The sequence below is a fragment of the Galleria mellonella genome, unplaced genomic scaffold, assembly GCF_026898425.1.
Source record: "Galleria mellonella isolate WM207_F2 unplaced genomic scaffold, CSIRO_AGI_GalMel_v1 utg117, whole genome shotgun sequence".
Classification (NCBI taxonomy): domain Eukaryota; kingdom Metazoa; phylum Arthropoda; class Insecta; order Lepidoptera; family Pyralidae; genus Galleria; species Galleria mellonella.
In genome coordinates, this window is record NW_026441980.1 from 792,862 (window position 1) to 808,077 (window position 15,216).

General features: G+C 45.3%; 1 protein-coding gene across 1 annotated transcript; it reads right to left on the reverse strand.

Moving 5' to 3' along the window:
- Positions 1-1,982: 1,982 nt before the first annotated feature.
- LOC113517172 (pseudouridylate synthase 7 homolog) lies at positions 1,983-13,740 on the reverse strand. Its single transcript, XM_052897413.1, has 13 exons — positions 13,586-13,740; positions 13,172-13,504; positions 12,266-12,476; positions 11,743-11,884; positions 10,791-10,911; positions 9,759-9,947; positions 8,040-8,316; positions 6,398-6,605; positions 5,930-6,284; positions 3,581-4,111; positions 2,780-3,469; positions 2,524-2,744; positions 1,983-2,358 (listed from the first exon to the last, which is right to left on the reverse strand). Exons 2-13 carry the CDS (start codon positions 13,477-13,479, stop codon positions 1,997-1,999), a joined length of 3,615 nt encoding a protein of 1,204 aa, XP_052753373.1. The 5' UTR covers positions 13,480-13,504; positions 13,586-13,740; the 3' UTR covers positions 1,983-1,996.
- Between the last annotated feature and the right edge of the window lie 1,476 nt (positions 13,741-15,216).

The following is a 15,216-nucleotide window of genomic DNA, read 5'->3' on the forward strand; positions in this document are numbered from 1 at the left end:
CAGGTCTGATAATTCTACTATTGCTCAAGAAACTGAGAAGAAACACAATGGCGCAGTGAAGCTGATTAACCTATTCTAGTCAAGTCCATTTGAATTTGTGTAAAATAGCACGTATTGATAGATAAATATAATTGTAAATAAATCAATACCAAATAAATTGAATCAAATTCTTGACTAAACCCTCACAAAAAAATAATTTCTCACATTCTCTACACAATCACTCTAACATGGAGGAAAAGGGACTGTTAGTAATGGAGACTGAGAATCCCATTGCTAGCAATATACCCAACCAGGTCGACCTCCTCGCGGTTCTCCCTGGAAACTGTCATGGTTAATTCCTGATGAATTCATCATGATGGGCTATCTGGCCTGTTTTCATTCTCATCTATCACCCTTCACTGGTGCTCCGCCAGCGTATCCCGTTAGCGCAGGCGGGGTTACCATACCATTTTCACCCATCAAAAAAAATCACTCTAACATCTCACAAGCAGAAGCCAATAATTATAACGAGGTACTTACCTACATTTATTTAATTTTTTCAAACCAGAGAGAGACTGTACGAATCGTTTGCTTGGGTACCTCTGCCTTATACGCCTTTCTACCGTGAAGCAGTTGTGTTTGCATGGCCGTGTTTCGATTTAATGGGTGGGATATTAATTTGAATTTACAGGGTACAGAGGAATAACACCTGAGTCCTCAGGAATGGCAACGCATGGGGGGTATCACGAGCGAAACAGTATACTCTGTTATGTCCACAGTATTGCTCATGTCTATATGCGACGGTTACCACTTTTCATCAGGTGGGCCGTCAGCTTGTTTGGCATGCTAAGTTGCATAAAAAAATATATATAAAGCTAGAGAAATTATAGTCTCAATATAGTTTTATGTGCGTACATTTTGCTCAAAATTGGAACGGATAAAATATATACATTATACCTAAAATAACTACTTTGGTAGACATGAGTAACGTGGATACCAATCCGATATCTATAATTGCACAGATAATAACTATACTAATATATTGGGATCTTCTGGCCATTGATGGCGGAAAGGTCATCGCCCATATCGGTCGGATATTTATTTTTGTATATGTTCTGTTTTTTTTTTTTAATGGATGATAAGGAATTGTAACCCCACCCGCGCTATCGGTATACACCGGCGGGGCACCAGTGAAGAATGATAGATGAGGATGAAGTAGATCAGTTAGCCCATCGTGACGAATTCAACAAGAACTGTTCACGATGGTTTCCAGGGGAAACCACGTGGAGGTCGACCTAATAAGGCATATTGCTAGCAATGGGGCTGTCAAACTCCATTGCTAACAATCCCTTTCCCCCATGTTAAGTCTGTTATCCAATATTAGTTTTTGGATAACAGGCTTTTATCATATTTATTATTGGGCCATTTAATATTGTAACCAAGACTGATCTGTTTAAGAATATTGTGATTGATTGTAGCTTTGCAGCTTTTTATCTTCTATGTTTTTATCGATGTAAAGTTTTTGATAACCATTTATCCATCTATTTTTTTTGTTGTTTTTGTAAACCCAACTTATATTTGAAAAAAGCAACAGCTATTTCTTGCCCGTTCTCAGCTGAAATTGCATTTTGAACTGGGCGATAGATTCATAAAAAAATTATTTCATTTATCTATTACTACCCCATTAGGAATTACAGTCATGACCATATTCATGCATTCGCCGTGAGTGCCCCGGCATAGAATGGGCCGCCAATACCGTTCCCGTGGGTGTCGTAAGGAGCGAGTAAGGAAGGACGAAGCATGGGCAGCACCGTCCCTCTTAAAACATCTCTAAAAGCTAAACAGCGGTTGCCAAACCGCCTGCCAAAGCGTGGCAACTATTGGCAAAACTCCCTTTATGGGGAAGGCTTATGTCCAGCAGTGGACAGTTAACGGCTGAAAAATATTCATTCATACAAATATAACCGCAGATGGGAAATACAAATAGTACAAAATAAAACAAATAATAAATTACTATTTATTCGTCTTTATCAATCTTTTCTCCTTCCTTAACATCACCATCGCACTTCATATTATCACTCGGATCTTCTTTCTTACTCTTCTTAATCTCACCTTCACTTTCACTCTCTAGCTTTCTTTTTTCCCCACTCTCACTTACAGACACTGCTTTTAATGTAGCTTCTGTGTCTGTCTCCACAGGATCAAGCTTCACATCTTTTGTCACACTCTCTGTAATGCTTTCTTTCTTTATGTAATAATCGTTCTTTGAAGCTTGAGTATCGGAGGACGTATCTACCCTGAGTAGTTCTCGGAGCGCCATGGTCGCGTAGCAGCTTGACGGTAGCGACATTGTGAGAAGCAACGCCTTATATTCACCGTCTGAAAATTAAAGAGAATCCTAATATAAGACGGTTATCATTGAAAATAATAATTTGAGTGGCAAAAAGTATTTGCCACTAACACACTTATTATGTATTAAAGTCGGCGCGCGGGTTGCTGCAGCACGTAGTGCGGCGTGCGGCGTGCGGTGTGGTGCGTACTCACCGGGCGCGGCGGCGGTGCGCGTGCGGCGCGCGAGGCGGTCGCGGTCGGAGAGCAGCAGGTCGGCGCGCGGGTCGCTGTAGCGCACGGCGCGGTGCGTGCAGCACGTAGTGTGTAGTGCGGCGTGCGGCGTGCGGCGTGCGGCGTGCGGCGTGCGGTGTGGTCGCGGTCGGAGAGCGTACTCACCGGGCGCGGCGGCGGAGAGCAGGTCGGCGCGCGGGTCGCTGTAGCGCACGGCGCGTGCGGCGCGCGTACTCACCGGGCGCGGCGGCGGTGCGCGTGCGGCGCGCGGTCGCGGTCGGAGAGCAGCAGGTCGGCGCGCGGGTCGCTGTAGCGCACGGCGCGGTGCGTGCAGCACGTAGTGTGTAGTGCGGCGTGCGGCGTGCGGCGTGCGGCGTGCGGCGTGCGGTGTGGTGCGTACTCACCGGGCGCGGCGGCGGTGCGCGTGCGGCGCGCGAGGCGGTCGCGGTCGGAGAGCAGCAGGTCGGCGCGCGGGTCGCTGTAGCGCACGGCGCGGTGCGTGCAGCACGTAGTGTGTAGTGCGGCGTGCGGCGTGCGGCGTGCGGCGTGTGGCGTCCCCACCGGGCGCGGCGGCGGTGCTCGTGCGGCGCGCGAGGCGGTCGCGGTCGGAGAGCAGCAGGTCGGCGCGCGGGTCGCTGTAGCGCACGGCGCGGTGCGTGCAGCACGTAGTGTGTAGTGCGGCGTGCGGCGTGCGGCGTGCGGCGTGCGGCGTGCGGCGTGCGAACTCACCGCGCCCGGCGGCGGTGCGCGTGGGGCGCGCGAGGCGGTCGCGGTCGGAGAGCAGCAGGTCGGCGCGCGCTGTAGCGCACGGCGCGGTGCGTGCAGGTACTCACCGGGCGCGGCGGCGCGCGTGCGGCGCGCGAGGCGGCGCGTCGAGCAGCAGGTCGGCGCGCGGTCGGAGCGCAGCAGCAGGTCGGCGCGCGGGTCGCTGTACCGGGCGCGGCGGCGGTGCGCGTGCGGCGCGCACGGCGCGGTGCGTGCAGCACGTAGTGTGTAGTGCGGCGTGCGGCGTGCGGCGTGCGGTGTGGTGCGTACTCACCGGGCGCGGCGGCGGTGCGCGTGCGGCGCGCGAGGCGGTCGCGGTCGGAGAGCAGCAGGTCGGCGCGCGGGTCGCTGTAGCGCACGGCGCGGTGCGTGCAGCACGTAGTGTGTAGTGCGGCGTGCGGCGTGCGGCGTGCGGTGTGGTGCGTACTCACCGGGCGCGGCGGCGGTGCGCGTGCGGCGCGCGAGGCGGTCGCGGTCGGAGAGCAGCAGGTGTGGTGCGGAGGCGGGCGCGGCGGCGGTGCGGCGTGCGGCGCGCGAGGCGGTCGCGGTCGGAGAGCAGCAGGTCGGCGCGCGGGTCGCTGTAGCGCACGGCGCGCAGCACGGCGGCGTGCGGCGTGCGGCGTGCGGCGCGGCGCGGTGTGGTGCGTACTCACCGGGCGCGGCGGCGGTGCGCGTGCGGCGCGCGAGGCGGTCGCGGTCGGAGAGCAGCAGGTCGGCGCGCGGGTCGCTGTAGCGCACGGCGCGGTGCGACAGCGCGCCCGGCCGCACCACCACGCGTCGGTACGCACCAGACAGGCTCAACTCCCTGCACACATTGACAACCATCCATTACTACCCATTTCTCGCTATACCACTCAATCAGCATATAGAGTATCTTGTGTTAAAATGCAACCTACCCGTATCATCATTTCAGCCATAATCCGTCCACTACTGGACATAAGCTTCCCTCAAAGACTGTCATAAAGAACCGTCCTAAGTCCATCCACTAACTCCCTGCATTACACTTCAGATCTTCACTCCATCTAATTGGGGATCGTCCTACACTGCGTTTACTCGTACGCGGTCTCCACTCAAGAACCCTCCTTCCCCATCGGATGTCGGTTCTTCGAGCTATGTGACTAGCCCATTGCCATTTCAGCATGTTTATCCTTCGGGCTATGTCGGTTATTTTGGTTCTTTTGCGGATATCCTCATTTCGGATTCTATCACACAAAGAAACACCGAGCATATCCCTCTCCATAGCTCGCCGAGTAACTTGTAGCTTTTCCATACGGGCAATCGTGTAGGACCACGTTTCGGTTCCGTAAGTCATCACTGGCAACGCGCACTGGTTAATGACCTTCGTTTTCAAATTCTGAGGTATTTTGGAAGAAAAGATTTACGTAGGTTCCCGAACGCTGCCAAGCCGAGTTAGAATTGTCGGTTGACTTCTCAATCGAAGTTGGACTTACCCATTCGGACAATTTGTCCCAAGTATACATACTCAACGACAACTTCGAGCGTAGTGTTGTCAATCGTAATCGGTATAGGTGTGATATGGACGTTAGACATGATCGTAATCTTCTCCTTGTTTATTTTAAGACCTACCTGTTGAGAAACACCATTCAAGGTCATTGAGCATAGTATTCAGATTCTCCAGGGATTCCGCCATAATTACTATGTCATCGGCAAATCGAAGGTACGTGATGTATTCGCCAGTGATGTTCATATCATTTTCAGTTTAACAGTTTGAAAACATCTTCCATTGAAGCTGTGAAGTTTCGGGGATATGACGTCACCATGTTTTACACCTTTCTGCACTGGTATGGGTTTCATACTCTGGTTCTGTACTCGAATAGACATCGTAACATTACAATACACACTTCATTACTTCGATATACCTATAGTCAATCTGGCACCGCTGGAGGGACCGTAGTACCGCCCATATCGCGACCAAATCAAAGGCTTTCTCATAGTCCACAAATGCCATACATAGTGGCAGATTATACTTTTCGGTCTTCTGTATAATCTGCCGTAGTGTATGTATGTGTGGTGCTATAGCCTTTTCGGAAGCCATCTTGTTTGGGTGGCTGGAAGTCGTCGAGTTTGAACGTAAGACGATTGGTCAGGACTCTCAAAAACAGTACGTAGACACGATTTAGAAGGGATATCGGTTTATAGTTCTTCAGTAGGGTATTATCACCTTTCTTGAAGAACAGGACTACCGCACTTCTGTTCCACGCCTCTGGCGTAACACCGTTATGGATGACTCTATGTCTATTAACTTATGAGATGAAAACTCTATAAACTTCACACTTATTTCCCTAGAGACTACAGCATGAGGTTCTTCAAAAAGGACGTATTAACGTTTCTTCAGGGTCGGACACGCGCGCGTTCTTAATGTCACATCATCCTTTGAGTTATAGGCATTCATAGGGTATGGTAACCCCGTTGACCATCACACGAGCTGTATACTTGTCTGCCACCACAGTTATATAAAAAAACCTACTATAATTTTTAACTACCTGTTTATATATCAAAAACCAAAATCTGCTAATAATGAGATACTCAATTTTAATCGAACACTTACAAAGACATATTACAGTTAAGAAAAAACATAAGAAAATCTAACATAAAAACTTACTTGATTTTTTGTTTTAACTCAGTAGTTAATCCATCCTTCTGCAACAATTCTACATAATAGTCCTTCATGTTCGGCGGATACTCGATATTATACCCTGGAAGTGGCATAATAATGTCGAAAATCGTATACTTTCCACTTTCTATATCCTCTTCTGTAAGAATTTTTACAGGTATTTTAGGTTTTGTTCCCTCTTTATTTTCTATAGATTTATTGTCTTGCTCTGCACTATCTGACGTGCTTTCCATAGGATCCATAGGTTCCATAGTTTCTTCTTGAATATCTTCCAAATGTGTCTCTGAATCACTAAGATCCTCTCCGGCATCCTCTCCAGCATCTAATTCCTCACCGAGATCATCTGTAAATTATGTAACAAAATGCATACAGAATACTGTTTGAAATTCTAATCAAACTATGACAAGTCCCATTAAGTCTCGATAGTGTATTTAAAATTTAAGTCTGTTTCAGCACCTCTGATCGACTCGTATTTAAAACAGAAATAGGTAGTTGAAGAATATAATCCGTACCGAGTAGATGATCGCCCTCGCGGCCGTGCAGGAGGCACGAGGTCGCCGACGGCGGGTCGCAGCCCGAACCGGCGCAGTCGCTCCGACACGGCGCGGTTCCACACCAGCGACTGGTACGAGTGCAGGTACAACAGCCGCGTGTTGCGCGACAACTGTCAAGTTATTGTTCTTGTCACTGTCAAGTACTTGTGTTGTAGCTAATTATGGTATATTGTAGAAATTATTAAGTATTATAGAAATAATAGGATCTTCAACGTGCCTGCGATCAAATTGTATGTAATTACTTCTCTACATCCAAAGGTTGCCTGGAAGACATCGCTTTTAACAATAAGGTTGTCCATTGTTTTCTCACTGTGCGCGCATACAGCGCGCCGAGCAGGTCGCGCGGCGCAGTGGAGCGCGGCGCGCAGCTGTGTACGTACCGCGTGCAGCGCGCCGAGCAGGTCGCGCGGCGCAGTGGAGCGCGGCGCGCAGCTGTGTACGTACCGCGTGCAGCGCGCCGAGCAGGTCGCGCGGCGCAGTGGAGCGCGGCGCGCAGCTGTGTACGTACCGCGTGCAGCGCGCCGAGCAGGTCGCGCGGCGCAGTGGAGCGCGGCGCGCAGCTGTGTACGTACCGCGTGCAGCGCGCCGAGCAGGTCGCGCGCGCGCAGTGGACCGCGTGCAGCGCGCGCGGCGCGCAGCTGTGTACGTACCGCGTGCAGCGCGCGCAGGTCGCGCGGCAGGTCGCGGCGCGCAGCTGTGAGCGCGTGGCGCGCGAGCAGGTCGCGCGGTACGTGGAGCGCGGCGCGTGCAGCGCAGCGCGCCGAGCAGGTCGCGCGGCGCAGTGGAGCGCGGCGCGCAGCTGTGTACGTACCGCGTGCAGCGCGCCGAGCAGGTCGCGCGGCGCAGTGGAGCGCGGCGCGCAGCTGTGTACGTACCGCGTGCAGCGCGCCGAGCAGGTCGCGCGGCGCAGTGGAGCGCGGCGCGCAGCTGTGTACGTACCGCGTGCAGCGCGCCGAGCAGGTCGCGCGGCGCAGTGGAGCGCGGCGCGCAGCTGTGTACGTACCGCGTGCAGCGCGCCGAGCAGGTCGCGCGGCGCAGTGGAGCGCGGCGCGCAGCTGTGTACGTACCGCGTGCAGCGCGCCTACCAGGTCGCGCGGCGCAGTGGAGCGCGGCGCGCAGCTGTGTCGCGTGCGCGCGCCGAGCAGGTCGCGCGGCGCAGTGGAGCGCGGCGCGCAGCTGTGTACGTACCGCGTGCAGCGCGCCGAGCAGGTCGCGCGGCGCGCGCGGCGCGCAGCACGTACCGCGTGCAGCGCGCCGCGCGGCGCGCGGCGCGCAGCTGTGTACGTACCGCGTGCAGCGCGCCGAGCAGGTCGCGCGGCGCAGTGGAGCGCGGCGCGCAGCTGTGTACGTACCGCGTGCAGCGCGCCGAGCAGGTCGCGCGGCGCAGTGGAGCGCGGCGCGCAGCTGTGTACGTACCGCGTGCAGCGCGCCGAGCAGGTCGCGCGGCGCAGTGGAGCGCGGCGCGCAGCTGTGTACGTACCGCGTGCAGCGCGCCGAGCAGGTCGCGCGGCGCAGTGGAGCGCGGCGCGCAGCTGTGTACGTACCGCGTGCAGCGCGCCGAGCAGGTCGCGCGGGTTGGCGGCGAGCGCGCGGCGCAGGCCGCGGTGCGCATGCGCGGAGGGCGCGCGCAGTACGCAGTCGAGCGCGGCACGCAGCTCGCCGCGCGCGAGGCACAGCCCGATGGCGTGCGTGGGCGCGGCTGCGTGCGCGCCGAAGCGCTGCAGCCCGTAGTAGTTGACGAAGCCGCGCTCGCGCAACAGCTGCACGCAGCGCTGCACGTGCTCGTCGTCCGCGCGCACATCGCGCAGCGCTATGCGGAACCTGTCCACGTCGAACGCTTTCGTATTCAACTCTCATTCGAGGGCTCGATGCGAAACCTGATATAGCCGTATCTATCGTTTTGATTTATCCCAAATATTTAATTAAATCATATTTATCAAACAGGATACAAAAAGTAGAAGTAAATAACGTTGTATCTAACGGCTCACTTATACAAATAGGTGTACCTCAAGGATTTATTCTGGGAACATTCCCGTTTTTAGTTTACATATTGATCTCGCTTTTGTCATGCAAGACAGATATAGCAAAATATTGTTGGCAAATAATACTTCTTTTGATTACTTTGCTACATCTCTTTAAATGTAAATTGAAATTAAAAATATAAACAAATACACTTGTCATTGAATAATATGCAGATATGTTATACCTCTACATCACTAAAACAATAATAAAGCAATATATTGCTTTTTTATACCTCATTTAATATTAGGTCCAATTTTCAGTTATATCAATTTAGTAAACGATTTTTTTTTTTTCAAATGAACTTATGTCTATGTATTTACAGTACTTTCTGATATTTGTTACCAGGTTTTCCTACAGACAAATTATCTTTAGATATGAAGGAATATTATAAAATATACACGATTGTATTATATTGCACAATATATTTAAGTACGAGTACAAAATAAAGAAAGTGGTTTTCAATTACAAGATACAACAGTAAAATTTCAAAATATAGAGACAAAGCTATAACATTTATTAAGGCAATATCTGTCTGTCTGTCAGTAGTATATCTTTGTTATAACACAAAAATATAAACTCTACTCCTCCGGCTCGAAGGACCAATGTATAATCCAAGGTTGAAATAAAATTAAAAATGCCGATTTTCCAATAAAATTTTCCGTATATTTTTTACACTATATTTGACAAGACAATTTTATTATTTTATTTTTATGTTACAGCAAAGATTTACTACTGACGGACAGACAGATACTGCCTTAACAATATAAAGGAATGATAACGCGTGTTGAAATCTCGCATACATCACAGTGTATTCTGTATATCCATGGTACTGTCCATTTCTATGGGCGACAGCTACCACCATCCATCTATACTGACTACTGACTTGCCTTTGGAAGTTTTTTTTTTATAACACAGAGCATGTGGCTCATCTAATGGTAAGTGACCACCGCCACCTATGATCACCCAGAATACCAGAGGCATCGCAAGTGTACGGTCGGCCTTTAAAAAAGGAACGTGCTCTTTTCTTGAAGGTTACCATGTTGTATTGGTCCGGAAACACTGCTGCTGGAAGGTAGTTCAAAAGTTGTTGTGGAAGAAAGTGTGATAAAGAGAGCACCTGTTGCTGCGCAGCATGCCGAGCTCGAGTGGCGCGAGGGTTACCACGTTGAAGGTAACCATATTGTATCAGTTCGGAAACAGTTGCTGGAAGTTGTTTGTAAAGAGTGTGAGGCAGGGCGCACCTGTTGCCGCGCAGCATGCCCAGCTTGAGCGGCGCGCGCGCGAAGCTGTAGTTGCCGAGCAGCAGGCCGGGCAGCGCGCGCGCGGCGGCGGCCAGGCGGCGCGGGTCCACCTTGCGCGCGCTGAACCACTGCGACGTCTTGGCGCGCCGGTCCTTCGTGCCCGCGTAGCCCAGCATCGCCGGCGACATGCTGCCACGCGCACGCGCACACACACACACACGATACACTCATGCCATTTTTAAACTTTCGCGTTCAACACTGATTTTTTTACTAAACCACCTTATCAATAAACGCTGGCGAGGCATTAATGAGTCAAAAAAAGCCAGATGAGGATGAAACAAGGTCAGTTAGGGTGGATAAACACCCTCCCTATTCGATACCTCTCTCCCTTTTGTCAGTGTTCAAACCAAAGCCAACCAGTAGAGAAATGAATTATTGGATGCGGCCCTGGACGGAGAATTAGTAACAGAAAGGAGCCATAGATCAACCTAATGTATAGACCTCCTGGAAAACATCATAGTTAACACCTGATGAATTCGTCATAATGGGCTTAATCTAACTTCATCCTCACTCATCATCCTTCACTGATACCACGTCATTCCATTAAAAAAAATCAAAACTTACCAAAGGGTACCAATCAAAACAAGAACAAACCATATCATTTCCAAAATTGTAATAATCATTTAAAATAAACACTGTAATCAAGTAACATAATGGGGAAAGGAATTGTTAGTAACGCTGGCAATACACCCTATCAGGTCGACCTCCACGCTGTTCCCCCTGGAAACCATCTTCGTTAATTCTAGTGGAATTTATCACGATGGGCTAACTGACCTGATTTCATCCTCACCTATCATCCCTCACTGGTGCCCCTTCAGCGTATACTGATAGCGCAGGCGGGATTACCATTTCATTATCACCCATTAAAAAAAAAATCACGTAACATAAAACAGCTGCAAGAAAATTCAAACAAATTGAGAACTTGATTTGATAATCTTCTAGAAGTATCTTAAAAAATACTGTTATACTTACTTGATCCTAAGTTTTTCCGCAATCCGCCTGGCTGCATCCATAGTATCGCAGTTCTCTTTGTGCACTATGAAATACACATACTCTCCAGGCCACACCCACTTTACTCTGTTGTCTATACGTACTGCAATAAGAAAAAAAAAATATTTAAAAATTGGTATTTATGTGTAATGACCATTTTAGTCTATTACCAAAGAGGGTAGACGTCAAGCAGGCGGCCGATCGTAAAACTATAAGCCAAATCATTTTGTAATATGGATAAAAAACATATTACACCGACCCCAAATAAATAAGGATAAGGGCAAATGATGATGAGCATCTATGGCATAAAACTGTAAACACATACAAAATACAGGTTGTGTATGAACTTTTTAGTGTTACTTGGCTGGTGTCATACATTTTCATTTATTTGCAAGTCAGCACACTGACTGATATGCAAATGAACACTGAGAAAAATGTATCATCTATGAATACATGCCTTTGCGGGTAAGTTGTCTTTTTTCTTTTCTAAGGAACATCACACCAATGTTTTATAATTTAACAACTTTATCAACTATATATCAACTTTAATACTCTTTCTAGAACTCTTAATATCGGTTTATTTTCAAAAAATATAATATCAGTGAGAGACTAACTGAGTAAGCAATTTTTTTAATTCATAGTCAGTTTGAATTACTATTGTATGGATAAAAAAGCCATATTTTAGTCAAATATTTACATTTAATCTTTAGTTTGTATTTTATTTATCATTATTTTTTTTTTTTTTTTGTTTTCATTCCTCTTGTTTGTTAATTTTTTTTTGTTAACTCCTATTTTTATTGCTTTGTGTAAAGCGCTTTGTATCTATATTGTTGCTATTTGTGAAAACCTATTAGTGGCTTATTTTATTATCCTAAAACTGTATCTATTTGCTGTAGTGTAGCCCTGGTTTTCCTATGAATAAATAAGTATGTACCTCCTTTTCTGTATTTTTCAAAGCGAACAAACTTCTTGTCATCCACACTGACTGTGCTACCAACTATACTTTGACCAAATGCTTTCTTTGCAGCATCATGTATCTTCGTTCTTTGTTCCTTAGTCATTCCAGTCACATCAATCTGGAAATCAAAAAAGTATCTCATATGTCAACTGTAAATATAATTAGAAAATCATGTTTTATGAACTTACTTGATCTAAAAACTAAACTTTAGCAAATTAAAATATATTGGAACTATTAGAAAAGAACCGTGGTAATAATAATTTATACATCCATTCATTACATGACACATTTTGTTATACATATGGATTCCTTACCTCTTTGGTGACTCTAGAAACTGAGTATAATTATAAATAATAAAGATTAATTGGGGATCCTTAGGTATGAGATTTGGTGAGAAGTGGAACAACTAAAGGAAACCTTTGCTAAGCAATAGGACAATCTATGAATGAGATTTTCTATGACTACCCATAAGGTTTATTATGTTTTCATACCTACTTACTTCAACTTTTTCTGTTGAGTCTTCAGTTACAACTAATTTATTGATTCTATCCCAAGTCTCCATTGGAAGTATTTCCACATTATACTTAGAAAGCAGAAGATCCTCATCCTCATCCACAGTATCGTCCGTGGGAGGTTTTGGCGGTTCCAAATCTGTCAATTTGGCTATTTCACCTTTTTCATTTATTTCTGCCACTTGGAAATCAGAATACCTGTAAAAATATATATATATATGACAGCTTTTAGCTAGTTCAGGGTAAAAACAGTAAAATAATTTTCTTTTTTTTTAAGTTTAATAAAAAAACCAAAGGAAAAATCAAGAGTAATATTATTAATATAGAAATAAAAAAATTTAACAGCTTAAAATCAAAGAAAGAAATTCTGCTGCTGAACATAGGTCTCCACCCTAGACTGCCTTATAGATACAGCCCTAAGTATCTACTGGCATGCATTAAATTTAATTAAATTTGACACACCATATGCTGGGAAAAAATGTTGAAAATGTACAAATGATATTATATATCATTTTTAGGCATGCAAATTAAAAGTTAATGTTTTTTTAGTGTGAAAATGGGACAGTAACCCCATCTATGTTTTAAGTATATGCTGGAAGGCCACCAATGACAAGATGAGAATGCAGGCAGGACAGTCAGTCCAACATGAAGAATTCAACAGAAGTTTAACTACGATGGTTTCTAAGGGGAACCATGTGAAGGTCAACCTGGTGGGGTATATTGCTAGCAATGAGGACTAACCTCCCCATTATTAACAATCTCTTCCCCTCATTACATGGAGGTTGACATAGTAGGTGATGCTGGTAATGAGCAGATTGAATCCCATTGCTTTCCCTCCTGATTACTCTACTCCAAAGTACGTAGGTATACACTAATATAAACTACACACTTACCTCGCTTTAATAATTCCACTAAATCCTTCATGATCGCTAACATACTCAGTTACACCAATATCTTTCTCTGTCAACCTTTTGCCGGGAGTATTTTGCCATTGTTGATTATAGTTATTCCTAGCGCCATAATTATTGACCGCAGAGTTATCGCCACGAAATCCATCAAAATTATTATACTGCTGCGAGTTATAAAACCCTTGGTTAGCAGGTCCCCTCCCGGCGCCGCCACGCTTGAATCCGCCTCTGTGTGGTCCACGTTTGTGATCCCATTTCCTATGGTTCCAATTTGAACCTCTTTCTTTATTCATTCTAAAGTAATAAAATTAATATAACCTAAAACAATAATAAAAAAAAAACATGTTCTCTCTGTTCTTTACTAATTGACAAGTAAACACTACATTTGTATTTACTTACTATAAAATGTGTTTTATTTTTCTTGACTTCAATATCTATTTACGTTTTATAAAAAGAAAATTCACATTTACACAAACAAAACTTAGTAAAAAAAGAAAATATAATTTAATTTTTTTTTTGGTCTGTGATGTTGATGTTTGTCAATTTTTTTTTTTTTTAGTACGTTTGTTCCGTTTGGAACAGGCTAAGGTCGGAGACCATGCTGCCTAGTCTTCAAAAAGATAATTTGTCTGGAATGATGTTTGTCAAGTTTGATATTGACATTGACATCACAAACACTGACTGACATTTGGACTTTCGTAATCATAGATTAAGGAAGGATTATTTTTTGAAATTTTTGAGATAGATAATTTTTTTCTTACCTATTTATATACTAAGTACCTATGTATCCTTATTGTGAAAAGATAGGCAAAAGGAACAAATCCTATACAGCTAAAACTGACGAAAAAAAAAAAGATTTTCTTATGGATGAAAATCGTAAATTGAAATAATATTTAAATAATACCGCTTGCGCTATTAGTATTGCGACACAAACTCTAATATTAAGAATCCCTATTCCCCTATAAAGGACCTATACACCTTTTATAATTTTTCGTTCGTAGAGTTAGCGATTCTGCAAATAATTTGTAAATGGTCAGGCGGCTTGAATCATTCACATACTAGTAGTAATAATAGTCGTAGCTTAATGCCATTTCAACAATGGACACAGATCCTGTGTATTCTGTCTTACGGTCTCTTTAGGACGGTTTAGAACCGAATGTACTACCCTTAATCTATAGAGGGTACTGTTTTCTCTAAAAAACAGTATTATACTGCAGTGTTCATAAACAAAATTTACATATGTTAAATGTTCACGATATTCTAAACTGTATTTATAACATTCAATTAATTCAGAATTAATTTTATCAGTTGACATTGATTCTGTACATAAAAGAAAATTTGTGTTACTGGCACATGTAATTGTTATTCCTTGAGTTTTCGTCATCAGACAGTTCGTCATAGTCGTAGAATACTGACGGATCTGATACATATTATATATAAAGATCCGTCGGTATTCTACCACTATGACAAGTAATTTATTCATGTTGGGTCATCCAAATATCACAATAAACTCTGCCATCTAGACCAGGATTCTATAATAAAACAGCACAAATCTTGTATGTAAATGACATGTAATTTAAATACTGTAAACAAGAGATCTGATAATCATTCCTTTATAGTAAGTAGGTACATAAGTTACATTTATTATTATAAAATTAAAAAATCTAAGACTATCAATAATGTTCTGGAATTTTATAAGTATTTCAATGTCGGCTAAAATTATGGGAACACTAAACTTGATGTATGACCAGGATTTGATTAGTAATATAACTTATTTATAATTGAACAGTTTCCTACTCTGTGACGTCTATTTTTAATAAAAAAAAAAATGGCAATTATATTAGTGAATATGCATTGTGTAGGGTCAAGGTGAAGAAACATATTAAATTAATAATTATCCATTAGCTGTAATAAGTAACTGAATTCTAGAATCATGCTACTAAAAGCACCTTTCCACCACCTAACTTCCCTGTCATTGACTCTAATTATGATAATCTGTTGTGTTCAATAGTGGAACCAATTCGAAGGCG